At 40.0% G+C, this 18,676-nt stretch overlaps 2 protein-coding genes across 2 annotated transcripts in view; one reads left to right on the forward strand and one right to left on the reverse strand.

Annotated features, from left to right (window-relative positions):
* Positions 1-18,676, reverse strand: part of tspan4a (tetraspanin 4a) — a gene marked incomplete at its 5' end in the record, with an annotated part of 303,305 nt that overhangs the window by 146,040 nt on the left and 138,589 nt on the right. The gene's annotated exons all lie outside the window — the stretch shown is intronic.
* Positions 5,145-6,179, forward strand: LOC308078165 (kelch domain-containing protein 3-like; the record flags this gene model as incomplete). Its single annotated transcript, XM_080419287.1, has 1 exon — positions 5,145-6,179. The coding sequence occupies one exon, from the start codon at positions 5,145-5,147 to the stop codon at positions 6,177-6,179; it is 1,035 nt and encodes a 344-aa protein (XP_080275413.1).

Consider the following 18,676-nt stretch of genomic DNA (forward strand, 5'->3'; position numbering starts at 1 on the left):
GTGCGATACTGTGTTCCACACAGTTAGGATCACATTATTTGGTGTAATTTTGCCCAATCTAGCTTTAGACCATTGCAAAAATTATGTATTACTTTAGAGCTGCACTATGTAACTTTCCTCTTCTACCCCGGATTTGAACCCGGTTTTCTGCCCCCAAGTTCTGGCATTTTTACCATTGAGCCAATAGAGCCTGCCTGCTTGCTCAGGGGATAAATTGAATCTTGACCTTCGTCAAAATTCATGTCAGATCCTGTGTCTAGGTGAGACATGACCTTTGACACGATCTAAATGTCTCAATAGAAGAGCAGGGAGACTATACAACCACCCCACTTATATAAGTTATATTGTATTAACATACTCTACCATACAAGTTATGCAAGGGATAATGCATGGGGAGGTGGTCATTATTGAAATTTGAAGCCCGACAGGGTGATTATGCACCGAGGCGGAGCTGCTTATTACACGGCTACTTAATAAATACATAAATATTTTTACCAAAAAGTAACAACAAAACGAATTATTTCCTTGCTTACAGCAATGAAAGTATTCCATAAGTATTGGGCTGGGCGGACAAGTTCGCCTCGGAAAACAAATGACAGCATTCCACAAGGTAACCGGAAAACTCGCCCCAAAACACACTCGCCCCCCCCCATTCTATATACCGCCGATTTGCCTGTAATACCGCCGGATTTGCCCCGGGGCGACTGTGTTTTGGGGCGAGCGTTTTGGTATTCCCCCGTTGTTGTGCCACGATAAACAAGGAAGTGCAGTTGATCAAATAGAATCACTTTTCGGTTATTGCATCCAGGGCCGGCCACTGCTATAAGCAATACAAGCGGTCGCTTAGGGCCACAACCACTTTTTTTTTTAAACTTTCATATTGTAATTATGTCATGTATCTCCTATCCAACAACTAGCGTTATTATTTTAGTATGCAATAAAAAAATGACAATGATTTTATAATGGGGGTGTTTGGGGGGGGCACCAAAAAAAAATCTTGCTTAGGGCCACGAAAATCCTAGGGCTGGTCCTGATTATCTCAGTTTGCACTATTATAGATATACCATATAACCATATTCAAATGAGCACATCTTCTTCAAATATGTTCCGATTTCAATGAATGATACATCATATGAAAGCTTATATTCTGTACTTTAATAATCTGTAAAACAAATCAAAAATGAAAAATGTCAACTTGCGGCATAAAGCATTGTACCCAGTCACATTATGTTTGTATATGATCAGCAATACCGGTACCCAGTGTATGCATTTTTTTATTTTGAATATTGTAACTGTCTGAAAAGGTGTCATATAATCCCATGAGGGATGGGCCACGAGGTGGCATGACACATGAAGGGATAGTTTACCCAAAAATCCTGGCAGACCGGAAAAGCGGTCGCAAGGATCTGTTCTGTTCGATGCCCTGCAAGAATGAGCGGTTTAAAGGCATAGTTCACCCAGCCCAAAAAATGTTTCCTGTTGATTAGTCACCCAATAGAGATATATTTTTTAAGCCAATAATTTGATGACCGGCAGCGGTTCCGGTAGGAGACGCAAAGACCGCTGCCTACCGATCCGCTGGGCATCAAATTATTGGCTTAGGAATGAGACAAAACAAAAAAATATCCATGAATTCATTCATTTTTGGGGTGAACTATCTCTTAACACTCACGTGACTAAGCCATCAATCTGATTTTGAGAATTTCACCTCTCACCCTCTCTCCCCCAGGGAAGAGCAGTTGACACCTCGAGACCCCCCGCAGAGCTGCCCGTAGACCAGCAGACTCGCAGCGAGTCTATGTTGCCATGTCTGCTTATTATAAGCGACTTTGGGCTTGTTTTTCACGTCTTTCTATTATTATTATTATTATTATTATAATTATATATATAATTACATTATAATGGTAATAATTTTCTACTCCACTACAGCTCAGAGGCAAATCTTGTACTTTTACTCCACTACAATTATTTGAAAACTTTGCAGATATAAATATCTTTTCATACTTGTTTAGATTAGAGCTTCATGCATGTCCTTTTGTAAATGATTTTTTATTAGGTAAATATGTATATAGAAAGGTCTAACCAGGGACTGGGGTTGCAAATTAGCCTCGGCTATAAACTCCATTCATGCCTCACTGTTTTCTCAGGGCACAACGACGCATGCAGTAACATTTTCATACACCTGACTGCTTATTTCTCTCGCAAAATTTGGCAACCCACTTCACTGCAAAGCGGTGGAAAAAGATAGGATCTACAAGCATACAGCTTGTCACGCAGCAACTGTTTTATGCTTGAAGATCAGATATTTTGCACAGGATTGAGTACATGTGTGAAGCATACCGATGTGTTCGCTACAGATCGCGCTGTTTTCTAATGCTGTGCCAACAGATCTGATCTACAAGCATAGGGCTCGTCAGGCAGCGACTGTTTTATGTTTGTAGATCAGATATTTAGCGCAGGAGTAGAGCAGGAATGAGCACATTAGTGGAACATAGCGATGTGTTCACTTGTTGCGCTGACAGGGAGGAGGAGAGGAGACGCGTTTGTCAGCGACGTGGACAGCTGATAGAATGAGAGCTTTACGCTCAGACAATAATGTGAATATTATTATTATGAATAATAATAATATTGGTTTGTCAAGAGATATCCCTGTGTTTTTTGGACAATGGAGATAGTCACGTAATTAGACAGTGGCTTCAGCGTTCATAGGCTCCATGTTTCACTGAAGAGTTTAATGTGACGCTACAGATCGCGCTGTTTTATACGCTTTTTTTAATAAAGATTTTACATACAGAATCTGCAGTTACCATTACAAAGTTAGCCTATTTTATAATGTTTCTGCCTGCCTACAACAACAACAACAACATATGTGAGCTCACTGACTGAGCAGAGTGCAATTGAAATGTTAATAGCTATTTAGAAGACAATGGAACCCCCACTGTGTGGGGGAGAAGGTGTGAGCTCGTCTGGAGCACAGAGGGGAGACAGTGACCAATAGAATAGCTGGAAAAACTGTCTTTTTGACCCCCCAAATCAGGCAGTGTGTGGGATAATGAAACCCCAGTCATGCTAGTGTTAAACCGTTCATTCTTGATAGGAGTCATTCATTCACACACACATATAGTGTGTTTTTATCACACTATGCCCAAATATGGATTACTGATGTCATAGTACTGACACAATTCAGATCATAGATTTTGCTAAAATAGCCATTCAGGTTGAGTAATGTCATTAGCTATTCCATATAATGATGTCCTCACACAATGATATCACAACATCATTATTACATCAGATGTAATTTCCCTTTTAAATGTTGTTATTGCATTTTCCAACACAACACCATTCAGGAACTTCTGGAAATCAATTACCCTGCCTTCTTACAACCTCTTCTGTAAATTAGTTGCACTGATTCACAGTGGTGCTGGTGTGTGAAATGTTTCACTGGACGATACATCTGAAAGGAGGACATAAGAGTTACTACCAAGCTGCTGTGGGAGTCGGACACAAGCTGTACTCATTTGAAGGATACAGTTACAGTAACAAGAACAACAATGATCAGACTGAAGTCCACATCTTCAACACAGTGTCTCTACGCTGGAAGAAGTTGACCCCAGAGACAATTGGAAGACAAGAACATCACCTTGAGGTTCCCTGTGTGCGCAGGGGCCACACAGCTGTTCTGGTAGAAGAAATTGTCTACATCTGGGGGGGATATCCTTACTGTAACGTGCTTTATGCATTTGATGTTGACAACCACAGATGGTCCAAACCCAATAGACCGCCGAAGTCTGACGTCATTTACACATCCTTTGTTTGTCTACCTGGTTCGCAGTTTTCCACCCCCGTTCTGAATCCCATACACGTATTTAATATCGTGTCAAATAAGAACTGTGTTCCAAAAATAAACAAATGACCCCGGCGGGTTGACTCTTATGGATATGAAGCATCAACTGACGGTGAGAAAACGATAATGTTACTTCCGCCGAATTAGTTACATTTTCGCCAGAAACAGACTGTATCAAATATAAGTGACTGACTATCATAAACGATACAGAACCTCCTCCCTGACAATAACGCCGACACGCGGTGTTTATTTTTGGACCACAATTCTTATATGAGACGATTCTAAGATGACCCAATGTTATTCTCCATAGAGAAATTACTTCCGCAAACCTGGGGATGAACGAGTGACGTCAGGACTTCGGTGCTCTATATTTCTGGCACTGTTCCAGAGGGGAGGGAGCACCACTCAGCCTGTGTCTTGAGGAACGTCATGTATATTCATGGAGGATGGACCCAACTGACTGGCAATGACATCTACAAGTTGGACACCACCACAATGGTCTGGGCTTTAATTAACACCAGAAGCACACCAGCACCTGGATCATCAAGTCACTCTGCCAACATCATCGGGACAAAGATGTTTGTATTTGGGGGCCGGGGGGTCCAGGAGGTCTGCTACAACAACATCAGTGTGTTTGACACAGGCACCAAATAAAATCTTGCTTATAGCGCCACGAAAACCCTAGGGCCGGCCCTGCTTGCGGGGCATCGAACGGAACAGATCCTTGCGGCCGCTTTTCCGGTCTGATGCCAGGATGTAGTGGAGAGGATGACTCACATTGACCATTATGGCCCGTATCTTATTGTGTAGCATCTCTCCACAGCAGACAGACTCCAGTAGGAACATTGTCGACTATTTTCACTCACAAGGAAAAACATTCATTAATCGTAATTGAGGCAAATAAGGTTTGAAATGGCCGGGATAATGGTCTGAAGTCAGCCCTGCTACAACAACAAAGCTGTTGTGGTGCAAGCAGTGTTGCCACACACAGTGTGTTTTTATCACTCTATGCCCAAATATGGATTACTGATGTCATAGTACTGACACAATTCAGATCATAGATTTAGCTAAAATAGCCATTCAGGTTGAGTAATGTCATTAGCTATTCCATACAATGATGTCATCACACAATGATATCACAACATCATTATTACATCAGATGTAATTGTCCTTTTAAATGTCATTATTGCATTTTTCAACACAACACCATTCAGGAACTTCTGGAAACAAATCACCCTTCCTTCTTATAACCTCCTCTGTAAATTAGTTGCACTGATTCACAGTGGTGCTGGTGTGTGAAATGTTTCACTGGACGATACAACTGAAAGGAGGACATAAGAGTTACTACCAAGCTGCTGTGGTAGTCGGACACAAGGTGTACTCATTTGAAGGATGCCGTTACAGTCACAAGAACAACAGTGTTCAGATTGAAGTCCACGTCTTCAACACAGTGTCTCTACGCTGGAGGAAGTTGACCCCTGAGACAATTAGAAGACAAGAACATCACCTTGAGGTTCTCTGCGTGCGCCCGGGCCACACAGCTGTTCTGGTAGAAGAAATTGTCTACATCTGGGGGGGAATTCCTTACTGTAACGTGCTTTATGCATTTGATGTTGACAACCACAGATGGTCCAAACCCAATATTTCTGGTACTGTTCCAGAAGGGAGGCAGTACCACTCAGCTTGTGTCTTGAGGAACGTCATGTATATTCATGGAGGATGGACCCAACTGAATGGACGCACTAATGACATCTACAAGTTGGACACCAACACAATGGTCTGGTCTTTAATTAACACCAGAGGAACTCCACCACCTGGATCAACAAGTCACTCTGCCACCATCATCGGGACAAAGATGTTTGTATTTGGGGGCCGGGGGGTCCAGGAGGTTCACTACAACAACATCAGTGTGTTTGACACAGAGACCAACTGCTGGCTGAGAACACCTTCTGCACAGCGTCCTCCAGAAGGACGCCGTGGTCATTCAGCCTTTGCCTACAATGGAGAGCTGTACATATTTGGTGGCAACAAGTACTACCAGTCCAACTTCAATGATCTGTGGAAATTCAATCCACAGACCTTCTCATGGAAGAAGGTTGAGCCCAAAGGGAAAGCCCCATGTAGGATGATGTCTTGGATGGGTTGTTGCATGGTGGGAGATCGTATCGTACTCTTTGGAGGATTAAACACACCTAATGACGTGTATATCTTAGATTTGAGTCCTAATCTGAAGATGTTATGCAAGCTAGCAGTTATTCAGTACGGTGTGGAGCAGTCTGAACTCACACATGACATCAGGTGGGAACTGGCAGCTATGACTACCAACAATAACTGAAAACATAACATAGCCCTATAAAAAGACAAACAAACCGCATAGTTTTGGACCGCGACGGAGGCGCGCCGTCTCAATCAAACTTTTTTTTTTTTTTTTTTACTTTCATATTGTAATTATGTCATGTATCTCCTATCAAACAACTAGCGTTATTATTTTAATATTCAATATAAAAAAAAATTATCTCATGACATAATGATTTTTATAATGGGGGTGTTTGAGGGGGGGGCAAATAAAATCTTGCTTAGGGCCACGAAAACCCTAGGGCCGGCCCTGATTGCATCGTCTATTTCTCACTTCAATCTGAGATACAGAGGTTTTTAGTAAGGAGATAGAATGGAAGCGTATGGGAGCCAGATTTTTTGGCAAGGTGATCCATCTGTCCCTTACTTCTTAGAGTGTTCATGGGTGATTCCAGGGCTGCGCTAGCCCCCCCCCCCCCCCCCCCCCCCCCCCTTGTGGAAAAAAACGAAAAGGTTAAAAAAAAGTGCTTTTTGGCACTCCACAGGTGTATTTGCAAAACCGTAATATCACGGTTTTGGCACTCAATGTGTTAACATACTCTACCATACAGATTGGACAAAATTACATTTTATTCAGTAAAAAAGTTACATATAGTGCAGCTTTAAGTTTTAACACATTGAAGGTTAGCATGTCTTACAGACATGCAATGTCCTCAGAAAGTTCTGCATCAAGTTCTTCTTTCCATTGTCCTTCTAAAATGTGTCAGCATGTCTAAATTGTAAAGAGTTGAGTAAAGTATAGATTTTGCCAATAATCTCTTCAGGGCAAAGAAACTTAAGCTCCAAAACAGATTCAAGGAGAGAGAGAGACAGGCGGTCATGATGGAAAGTGAGCTGTGAGCAAACCAAAGAATATGTAAGTCAGAATGTCTTGCACTTTAATATGCTTGAACTGTTCCGACCTAAAAACTGTTTACTCTTTACTGTACATCAAGTACTGTGGCAGCTACTGGAAAATGCTGTTGGTGTATATATAATATACCAAGGTCAGATGCACCTTTTTGTTTTGCTCTTTTTTTGCACTCTCTCTCTCTCTTTCTTTTATTGATCTTATTTGACTGTTATGATATCATTATATAAGCACCAATTTTTTTTTATTTTTATTATTATTACCTATGCTGCTGCATTGTTTGAAGGAAGCCGAACAAAAACACGTTTTACTCTTATGTACCTGTACTCTCCTCAGTAGTGGAAAGGAACAAAGTACATTTACTCAAGTACTGTGGCCTACTTAAGTACAATTTTTAGGTATGTTTTACTTTACTGGAGTACATATTGTACTTTTTACTCCACGACAATTATTTGTTACTAGTTACTTTGTAGATTTGGATTATTATTACAAAACCACTTCAGACCTATTTATATTTATATATCTCTGTATACTTTGGCAATTTGAAAATAGGTCACAACGCGTCGCTTTTGAAAACCTGCATAAATGTGTACTTTTACTTTTGGTACTGTAAGTATATTTTTATGCCAATACGATTGTACTTTTACTCAAGTGTACTTGTACTTGTACTTGTAACAGACTATTTCTATAATAGGGTATGGACACTTTTACTTAAATAAAGAATGTGTGAGTAGTTCTTCCATCACTGACTCTGGTGTACCTGTATATACGGGTCTTGCATATTGACACAAAGTTGCAGCTGCAAGTATTTGAGAAGTGGTGCATGTATGAGTGAACGCATGCATTTTTAAAGTGACTACTCCTCCATTCTTGGCCCACGTATTTTTTGAAGGAACATGTTTCATGCTATATGGGGGCATTTGATTGATGAATTATTAAAGCTGCAATCTGTAGAGTTTTATGTTCTATACCTACTGTAGGTCTCCCACGTGAGAGACCAATCATCCGCACAGCTATAAGAGGGCAATCCTACTGCTAGGCCAGGGGATATATTTACTTATGAGCTTCGGGGCAGTACTATGTCTGAACCAGTAGGTGGTCCTACCACCCCCAGTGGCTCTCAAACTCTGAGAGTGTGCAAATGAAACCAAAATGGTTCCCTTTGTACACTCTCAGAGTTACAGACCTGTAAAGGTCTATTTGGAATCCCTTCAAGGAAACCTGAGGGTCCCTGGACCCGGCAAAATCTAGAAGGTGTTCCGTCACCTCGTATGCACATACAATACGTTTATATTTTAGGCTATTTATTATTCATTCAACTTTCATATCTCTGCTGTCCGGCAGGAACCAGCTAACCCCAAAATGTTCATTTTTCAGGAAAAAAAAGAAAAATAAATGGAGTTAGGAGGTTTTGTTCATCATTGATAAGAACAGCTGAATGGACCTCCAAGCTCACAATGAGGTTGGAGGTCAAAAGGGGGTGGAGCCTGGAGTCAGTAAAACCAGCTAACTCCACCCACCTTTGCTGGAGTTAGCTGGTTTAGCAGAAAGTTTGACGATCCAACTGGAGTTAGCTGGTTTTGTCAGAAGCGCTTTTTAATACCTTTCATTGGTTCAATATTCTTTTTACCAACACACAGACATAGAGGTCGTTCAATGGCCCTGATTTATGGGGAAAAAAATGCAAAAGCGGAAAAATGTAGTTTTTCCTGCAATGGAAAAGGACAGTGGATGAAATGATACCGAGTTGCGTTTGTAAATCTTCGCAATTTCAACACTTTATTATTCACTGTTAGAAAACTGGTTGCGCCCCGTGAGCCGGAGTGATCCGACTCCTTCGCAAATAATGCAAAGGCCCCGCCCCCCTCCCCCTCATGTCAAAGTAGTTGTCAATGTTTGCAACTTGATGAGAGGACATGTGGAATTATCCTTATGAACCCTAAGAGGGCCTGACAGCGTGTTGCGGGTTCAAGTCCCGATCCCGATGGCCATTGCTGCATGTCACTCACCATCTCTCTCCCGATTTTCCTATATAAAGGCACAGTGGTGGAAAGTAACTAAGTACATTTACTTAAGTAGCTACTGTACTTAACTAAAAGGTTTAGGTATTTGTACTTTACTTGAGTATTTCCCATTTCCAATACTTTTACTTCTACTCCACTATATCTCAGAGGCAAATATTGTACTTTTACTCCACTACAATTATTTGAAAACTTTAGTTACTAGTTACTTTTCAGATATAAATGATTACATTATAAAACATACATTAACCACTTTAGCCCTATTTTATACCTAGGCTATTTGAAAATAGCCGATCTACAAGTAGCTGATCTACAAGCTCACAACGCGTCGCATCGCGACGCGTTGTGAGCTTGTAGATCTGCTATTTTCAAATATTTTAGTACTTTTACTTTTGGTATTTTAAGTACATTTTGATGCCAATACTTCTGTACTTTTACTCAAGTAAATTTAGGATTTTGGACTTTTACTTGTAACAGAGTATTTTTATATTGCAGTATTGGTACTTTTACTTAAGTAAAGAATTTGAGTACTTTTTCCACCACTGTAAAGGCATAAAAAAATAATCTGTATGAACCCCAAGAGAGTGAGAGAGGCCGTTCTTACTGCGTTGTCCGATCTCATTTACTTGCACAGTAAGAACCTACTATCTGAATATAAAGCTATTTGACACTTTAACAAGAACATACTGTATCACAGGTATCACTCACACAGCCTGTAAAATAAGTTCCAGCTTGCAGCTTTGAGTGAAAACGTCTCAATTGAACTGAGCCCCAAACCTTCAGGCAGTGCTTCTAACCAGTGGCTTCATAAAGGGTCTCTTATGGGTAAACGGTTCAGTGCAGAACCACTGAAGCAACCAAGCACCACATGCTGCCACTGTCTGTGTCCTTGAGGGGGGTTCCTTAATGGACCCTTACAGGTCTGTAACTCTGAGAGTGTGCAAATGAAACCAAATGCACCCTTACAGGTCTGTCACTCTGAGAGTGTGCAAATGAAACCAAATGGACCCTTACAGGTCTGTCACTCTGAGAGTGTGCAAATGAAACCAAATGGACCCTTACAGGTCTGTAACTCTGAGAGTGTACAAATGAAACCAAATGGACCCTTACAGGTCTGTAACTCTGAGAGTGTACAAACGGAACCAAATGGACCCTTACAGGTCTGTAACTCTGAGAGTGTGCAAATGAAACCAAATGGACCCTTACAGGTCTGTAACTCTGAGAGTGTACAAATGAAACCAAATGGACTCTTACAGGTCTGTAAGAGAGTGTACATGAAACCAAATGGACCTTTACAGATCTGTAAGAGAGTGTACATGAAACCAAATGGACCCTTATACAGGTCTGTAAGAGAGTGTACATGAAACCAAATGGACCCGTTACCGGCCTCAGACGTGATAGTACTGTCTGAAGCTGTGCATTATCTCCCCTGGCCAAGCAGGGCATTTCCCTCTTAGCTGTGTGGTGTGATTGGTACAGTACCTCACGTGGGAAACCAGGGTTAGTACAGAGGTAGTACCATGTCTCTGTTTTTACATTTCTGCCTAAAAATATATAAAATAAAATATTCAATCAATCAAACATTGAAATGTCACCAGTTTCATACTGACCATTCAATGTCATTTCAATGTCACCACTTTCATAGTGACATTGTTTGATCCTATGCCTCCCAGCTTATTGAGCCCTCTCATCAATGTTGCCGTGTTGATAAGCATCGTAATTAGGTTTAACATGTGTAACTGTAATTAGATGAATATGCATGTTTTCTTTTCTGTTTCCACACTGTGTTCACACAATAGAACCGTTTAAAACCTGTGTAGGTCTATTGTCTGCTCTTTTCCCACACTGACAATTGATCAGGAATCAATAATGGAATCAATAAAGACTTGGACCTAATGCGCAGAATTGCTAATTGCATTGCTATCCATAGAATCTCATCAATTCCCATGTATATTATGCAAGACTGGTAATTGCCGGTTTTGACATTTTTTTTTTTTATTATGGCAAAGACCGGGAAATCCCTCAGGACATCCTGACGAGGACAGTTAGAAAGAAGTACAGTGGGAAGTTCTGTGTGGAACTGTCACACACAGGAACTGTGTGGAGTTTGAGCTCAGTTCTGGGCTCTCCCCAGGCTGGCAGAGGGAGAGTAGCGCCCAGGATTGCATAGGCAATTGGGACTGGGTGAAAAAATGGGTTACAAAATCGTGTGATCATTTCTTTTAGAACAAATTTATAAAATAAAAGAACTGTCACAAGACATTAAAATGAATTACACCAAGTTGTCCAACCACAAAGCACAAATCTACAACAATGCATTTGAAGATGAAGCATCAGCGACAACAGATGTCCATTCTAGTCACCAGGATTATGAGACCCTGGATTTACTACTTTCATGATTTATCTTACATGTCACGTTCACCCATTCACACACATTCACCTTGTCTCTTACAAGGTGCATTTGTTTAATTTGATTCGATTTGATTTTGGTAAAAGAAATACGAGTACCGGGAAACACAATATAACTTACAACCCCAGCATATCATATACCGTACACATACAACCGTAATAAAACCCTTGTTTCCGATGAGCTGGACCCTTTCTGTCGGCATTGGCATCATTGCGGCTCCCATTACAGATATTTTTAACCTGTCCCTTCACACAGCAGGGATCCCATATGCTTGGAAAGTCAGCTGTAGGGCGGGCGCCCTCTTTTTCAAGGAGAGGAGATCAGGCTGATCCTGTTATACAGGTCTATTTCTGTTCTGCCATGTCTGTCAAATATGTTGGGAAAAGCTTGTAAATAAGAAACACCATTATTATTGGGATGTTCATAATATTCTATCTACTGCTACCAGATAGTAGAGTGCTGTCCGCTTTGATATGAATTAATGTCCCGCCTTCAGAACTCACCACTGCATTCTGTATTCCAATTTAAACAGGCCATCCTTTCACTGTCGTCAACAAATTCATTGGTTCACGTTAATCCATCCAATCCGTCATTTTAACTTTTTAGCTATAGCCTATAACCATTATTTTATACTTTGGCTATTCGAAAATAGCAGATATACAAGCTTATAGTGTGGCACCGAGTGCCGCACTATGAGCTTGAAGATCTGCTATTTCTTTTTAATCGTTTTTTTTTATAATTTGTTTAATTTGAACCATTTTGAAATATTTTCATGATTTAGAAAATATTTCAAAATGGTTCAAATTAAACAAATTATCTCTCAATATAAAAAAATCTAATTTTATTATATTTACATCAAAAAACAAAAAGTATTGTAAATCTAACACCTGTCTGTCTATAGGAGATAACCCAATCACTCAGGTTTCATCAACAACTTTCCTTGGAGTAATTATCCATGAAAGTCTAAGCTGGAAAAGCCACAATAGCCATGTCTGTAAAAAAAATATCTAAATCTGTCGGCATTATTGGCAAATTCCGTAGTTGTGTTCATCATAAGTGTCTCCTAACCCTTTATTATAGTTTAATTTATCCGTATCTTATATATTGCAATATCATTTGGGGAGCTACTTATCCTTCACATCTAAACAAACTCCTATGTTGCAAAAAAGATTCTGCAGGATTGCTACGTGTAGTGATTGGTCAGCTCATTCTGCCCCACTTTTCAAACAACTTAATATTTTATCAATTTTTAATTTACATAAATACCAAACCTGTAACTTTATTTTCAAAATAATGCTTCAGCCAGATTCGTTTTCTTTGCCCTGTAAAGCCTTCTTCCAGTTCAACAGTGATGTACACCATTTTAATACAAGACAGGCAAATCATTTACATATCCCAAAGTTCCGTACTGGTCTGTGTCAATTTTCCATCAGGTATAGGCGGGCTCAGCTGTGGAACAGCTATATTAACATCTCATCGAAGGCTGCTTTGCCAAATCATTTTAAATATAAGCTAAAAACCCATTTGATTAATCAAATTTAACAACTCCCAGAGACATCCACTCTTACACCCACCCACACACACTTGCACCTACACCATTTTATACTAAAATGTATTTTCTCTAGTATTCATACTGTGTATCTATAGTTGTATTTGTATTTTTGTATAATTGTATGTATGTTGCCAAATAATTTATTTTTGGTTTCTATTACTATTTCTTTCTTGTATTTCTTAAGTGAGGTGAGATTAACCTTATAAACCCGAAAGGGTTTTCTAAATCTCACCTGCACATCCAACACAATATTATGCTGTTGCTAAAAATGTGTTGTTTTTAAATGTGCAAATAAATAATATATATATTATTATTATAATATTATAATATATTATAATAATATATATATATATATATATATATTTTAAACCATTTTGTTTACTCAAATCTTTGCTTCTGGGGGTCCCTGGAACAAAACCTTTTCATGTCAAGGACCCCCAAAATGATATTTATTTGGCCGCGGACCCCCCGCGGACGAGGAGGAGAGGATCTTAGCATCATCTTCTTCTCTAGTTTCTGCAGGCTCCTCCTCTTCGTCTTCCTCCTCCTCAGCCGCGGACCCCCCGGCCAAATACAAGATCTGCAAGCTCATAGCGAGCTTGCAGATCTGCTATTTTTGAATAGCCAATGTATAAAATATGACTAAAATCTTAAAATGACACAGATGCATTCCCGGATTGAATGTGTTAATACAAAATTCTCCTTGGTTTGTCGTCCTCAGTGGTGACACGCCTCATCTGCTGTATAGCTTGTATATCTGTATACACAACCCCCTCTGCTCAGTTCATTGTGTCGATGGTCCCAACGCTGTAGTAGTGCTCCGTTTGTCGCTGTTACTCTCAATCTGCCGCAGCCAGAGAATGACCTACAAAAGAATGTTTCAAACTGGATATACCGTAGCCCTAAATGGGCTTTTAAAGACTCCATTATGGACATTCTCCCTTCAGCCTGTTAGCTCCGTTTACTGGCTGTCTTATTGGGTCTCCGAGCCTGCAGTGATGCCTGGTTTACAGTGTTTTATTTGACTTTTTTTTCTGCTGTTTTTGTGATTTATTACAGTATATTGTGGGGGTTTTGGTTTGTCAGTTTGTAGACTGCATTTTGATTTGTTTTATTTAGCCCCTATCTCCCCCAGTCCTCAAGAGGCCTTGCCTTTTGCCATGCCACGATTGTAAAATAACAATCTGTTCTTTACGCGTTTTGCCTGGTTAAATAAAAGGTTAAAATCAGTAATAAAAAATTCACACATACAGTCACCCATTCACACACACACACACACACACACACACACACACACACACACACACACACACACACACACACACACACACACACACACACACACACACACACACACACACATTCACACATACATTCACACACACATTCACACATACATTCACACGTACACATTTTCACCCATTCATAAGGTAGAGCCATTCACACAAACATTCACTCACGCTCTCACACGTTCACACGCTGACGGTGGAGGAAGCCATGTAAACGCCTGATTTAAACATAGTATAATCTCGTACAAATCTCCCTGCGACACGTAGCGAATGAATGAATGGTTAATTTTCGGTCTTTGTTTACAACAAATCAAAACACACTTGTGTGGACTTACAAAAAGAACAATCACACATGTACATATCCAAAGTCAACTCACACACAAAATCCAAACTCAATGACCGAAAAGAGGAATAGGCTGAAGCACAATGCTTATTCTTTGCCTTACAATCCTTTAAAAATATTACAACAAAAACTTAAAATATGCTGCAAGATAATTTACTTTTTTTTTTTTATCTCCCCTGAGATGAATACAACTTCAACCCATCACTAAGGCTATTCCATAGTTTAACTCCCAAAATTGAAACACATCTAAGCACAGAGATCGGAGTTGAAAATGCTCACTGAACTTGTAGATCGGCTATTTTCAGCACAAGACACCGATGCAGCACGACTAGGTACAACTCAGCCTCAAGCACCCTGCTTGGTGGGACAGACAGGTTAGGGGTTCAGTCAGCGTCTTGCTCATGGACACTCGGGCGTGATGACAGGAAGTGATAGAGATTGAAGTGAGATCCAGATGACAGCTCTATGTCCTTCTATATCTATGTCCGTCTTCCTGACTCACTGCATGTGTTATTTTTAACCCATTAGAACCGGGTGAGCATCGGTGTCATTTTAGATTTTTATAGCACATTGGTTCTCAAAGTGGAGTCCGGGGACCCCCATGGGTCCTTGGGGGGGGGGGGGGGTACCCATAACCAGGGGGTCCTCGACATAATAGTTAATATAGCGTCGCAATCATTTTAACCACTTTAACCATTTTTTATACTTTGGCTGTTCAAAAATAGCAGATCTACAAGCTCATAGTGTTCGTGCCGCGCTATGAGCTTGTAGATCTGCTATTTTTTTTTAATCGTGAAAATGTGTGCAAATATAGTATATATATTCTATACTTTGGGCTATTCAAAAATAGCAGATATACAAGCTCATAGCGCGGCACCGAGTGCCGCGCTATGAGCTTATATACCCCCCGGAACAACATATTTTGAGTCCGCGGCCAATGTCCTTGACATGAAAAGGTTTCATCACCACTGATTATAGCAACATACGTTTTTTTCAGAAAACTGTTAGGATTTAGAAGACTTTTTTTTTTAAAGAATTGGCCTGAGGGTCTTAATGGGTTATAATATGGATGTGTTCCCGCTGTGCACCCAGCAGCAGAGAAAGCCCACGCACACATTTCTGAAAAACTCCCCACGCTCAATTCATTCCGCTAATAGATTTTGTGAAGCTTTTATTGTTACCTCTCACTTTAGCAGTAATTGCACAGCCACCCTTGACTCTATTGCTCTTTTTTTTTTAAGTCATTATGACCGGGAACGCATCTGTGTAATTTTTAGATTAAAAATCGTGAAAATGTGTGCAAATCTTTGAATATATATATTACTTTAAAGCGAACATTTTTAACTCAAATCTTTGCTCCTGGGGGGTCTCTGGAACAACATATTTTGAGATGGGGGTCCGCAGCCAAGTACATATCATTTTGGGGGTCCTTGACATGAAAAAGTTTGAGCGCCACTGATAACGCAAACATTAGTTCTTTCAGAAAACTGTTAGGATTTAGAAGACATTTTGTAGAATCGGCCTCAGGTCTTAATGGGTTAAAAAGATAGGGACAATAAAACGGCGGCGCGCTGCCATAAGAGGAGCGTTTGCAGAGAAGGCAGAATGCAAATGGAATAAAACTAAGCTGTATTCATTTAGACGTTCAAACTCCATAATGTGGGACTTTTCTCCCAGACAGCCATTAAAAAGGAGAAACATCGCCCACTTCTATTATGTGTTTGTTGGTGGAATCATTGCTGATGGTCAATGTCATCAAGTGAAGCAATAAAACCACACAGCGCACACACACACACGCACGCACACAAAAACAGCAGATCTACAAGCCCACAACGCGTCGCGCTGTAGATCGGCTTGTAGATCTGCTATCTTCCGGTGCACGACAGTGCACAACTAAGTGTATATCAGGCATAACTCTATCTCTAATCCCTAAACCTAACCTCTAAAGGTCTAATCCTAACCCCAACCTGAATATTTTTCCTTATTGTAAACGTTTAACCTTTTTTCAATCATTGAAAACAATAATGATAATTCGGACCAGGAAAACGGTCCTCACAATATCTATTACTCAAATTCTACTATACTTGTGGGTAGGGCTGTGAATCTTCTGCTATCTCACCATTCGATTCGATTCCGATTCTTGGGGTCGCGATTCAAATTTATTCCGATGTTTTCAAAGGATACAATTCTCGATTAAAAAACATTTTTTTCCGATTCAAAAACGATTTTTTTTTTAATTCAAAACGATTCTCGATAAAAAAAAAAAAAAATCTGATTCAAAATCGATTTTATCCCCGATTCAGCCCAGAACTTGCCACTTCTCAAAAATGTCATTATAACAACACCCCTACTTGTGGGGGCATTTGGTCCTCACTAGTATAGTTCTACTGCCTAACAGTGGTGGAAGAAGTACTCAGATTTAGATAAGTAGCACCACAAGTAAAGCAGTGTTAATTTTGTTGACTAAGTCTAAGACTAAATCAGAATTTGCTGTCAAAATTAACACTGAAGTAAAGGGCCTGCATTACAATTTTCAATTGAGTAAAAGTACAAAATCATTGGTATCAAAATACACTTAACCCATTAAGACCTGAAGCCGATTCTACAAATGTCTCCTAAATCCCAGCAGTATTCTGAAAAAATCGTATGTTTCTATAGCAGTGGTTCTCAAACTTTTTCATGTCAAGGACCCCCAAAATAATATGTATTTGGCCACCGACCCCCATCTCAAAATATTGTGTTCCAGGGCCCCCCCAGAAACAAAGATTTGAGTTAAAAATGTTCGCTTTAAAATAATATATATATTCAAAGATTTGCATATTTTCACGATTTTTCAAAAATAGCAGATCTACAAGCTCGTAGGCGCGCTATGAGCTTGTATATCTGCTATTTTTGAATAGCCGAAGTGCAAAATAATGCTTTTTTCAAAAAAATCTAAAAATGACACAGAATGTTGTTGTCTAAGACTAAATCGGAATTTGCTGTCAAAATTAACACTGAAGTAAAGGGCCTGCATTACAATTTTTATTTTAGTAAAAGTATTGGTATCAAAATACACACAGTGCCAAAGTAAAAGTACTAAAATAGTCAGAAATTAGCAGATCTAGAAGCTCACAAAAATTCAATTGATGTTTGAAACCGTGTGTCTACTGAATGTATGGTTGCAGACAGCAAGGTGTCACATGGAGATGGAGGGGCGTGAATCGAGATGCACTCAGAGCCCATCTGCACAAAAACAACTTTCAGATGAGGAGAGAATACGGATAAAAGAACTGAAATTGAGGTTAGATGCGAATGTTCTGAGGTGGCAATTGCCTTCCCCAGGGACCTCCAGGGACCACAAATGACTAACGGTGCATTTATTCCACCACTCTGTAGCTCTTTGAGCTCCGTTAGTCAAAAAGTGCAGACAAAGTACACACAACCTTAGTGCTTGAGTCAAATTATAGATTCTCCTGGTCCATTACTACACACTACGAGTGAAAGTTGCTCAGTCGAATCTTTGCTTGATTTAAAGTACTAGAGCAGTTTTTCTCAAACTTTTCCGTGCCAAGGATCCCCAAATAGATGTAAATTTGGCCAAGGACCCCCCCCCCCCCATCTTAAAATGTTTTGTGCCAGGACCCCCAGAAGAGAAGATTTGTGTTAAAAAAAAATCGAAATGATTCAAAATTCTCCAAACATTTTAGATACGGTGCTAATATTTTCGAAAATAGCAGATGTACAAGCTCATAGCGCGGCACTCGGTGCCGCGCTATGAGCTTGTATATCTGCTATTTTTTTAATAGCCCAAAGTATAAAATAATGGTTAAAGCTCAAATCTAAAATGACACATGATGCGTTCCCAGTTTTAATGGGTTAACCACTTTCACTTTCATTTTCAAAACTAGCATATCTTCATCTTCTGTGTCGGGGTAGCATCAGTCAGTATAGAGCTCTCGTCTTTGGACCACAAAATCATGGGTTTGATCCCGGGGCACCGGCAACTCAGCGTATGAGTGGCTCGGCGCAG

This window comes from Gymnoscopelus braueri, assembly GCF_963280865.1.
Source record: "Gymnoscopelus braueri genome assembly, chromosome: 1".
Lineage (NCBI taxonomy): Eukaryota > Metazoa > Chordata > Actinopteri > Myctophiformes > Myctophidae > Gymnoscopelus > Gymnoscopelus braueri.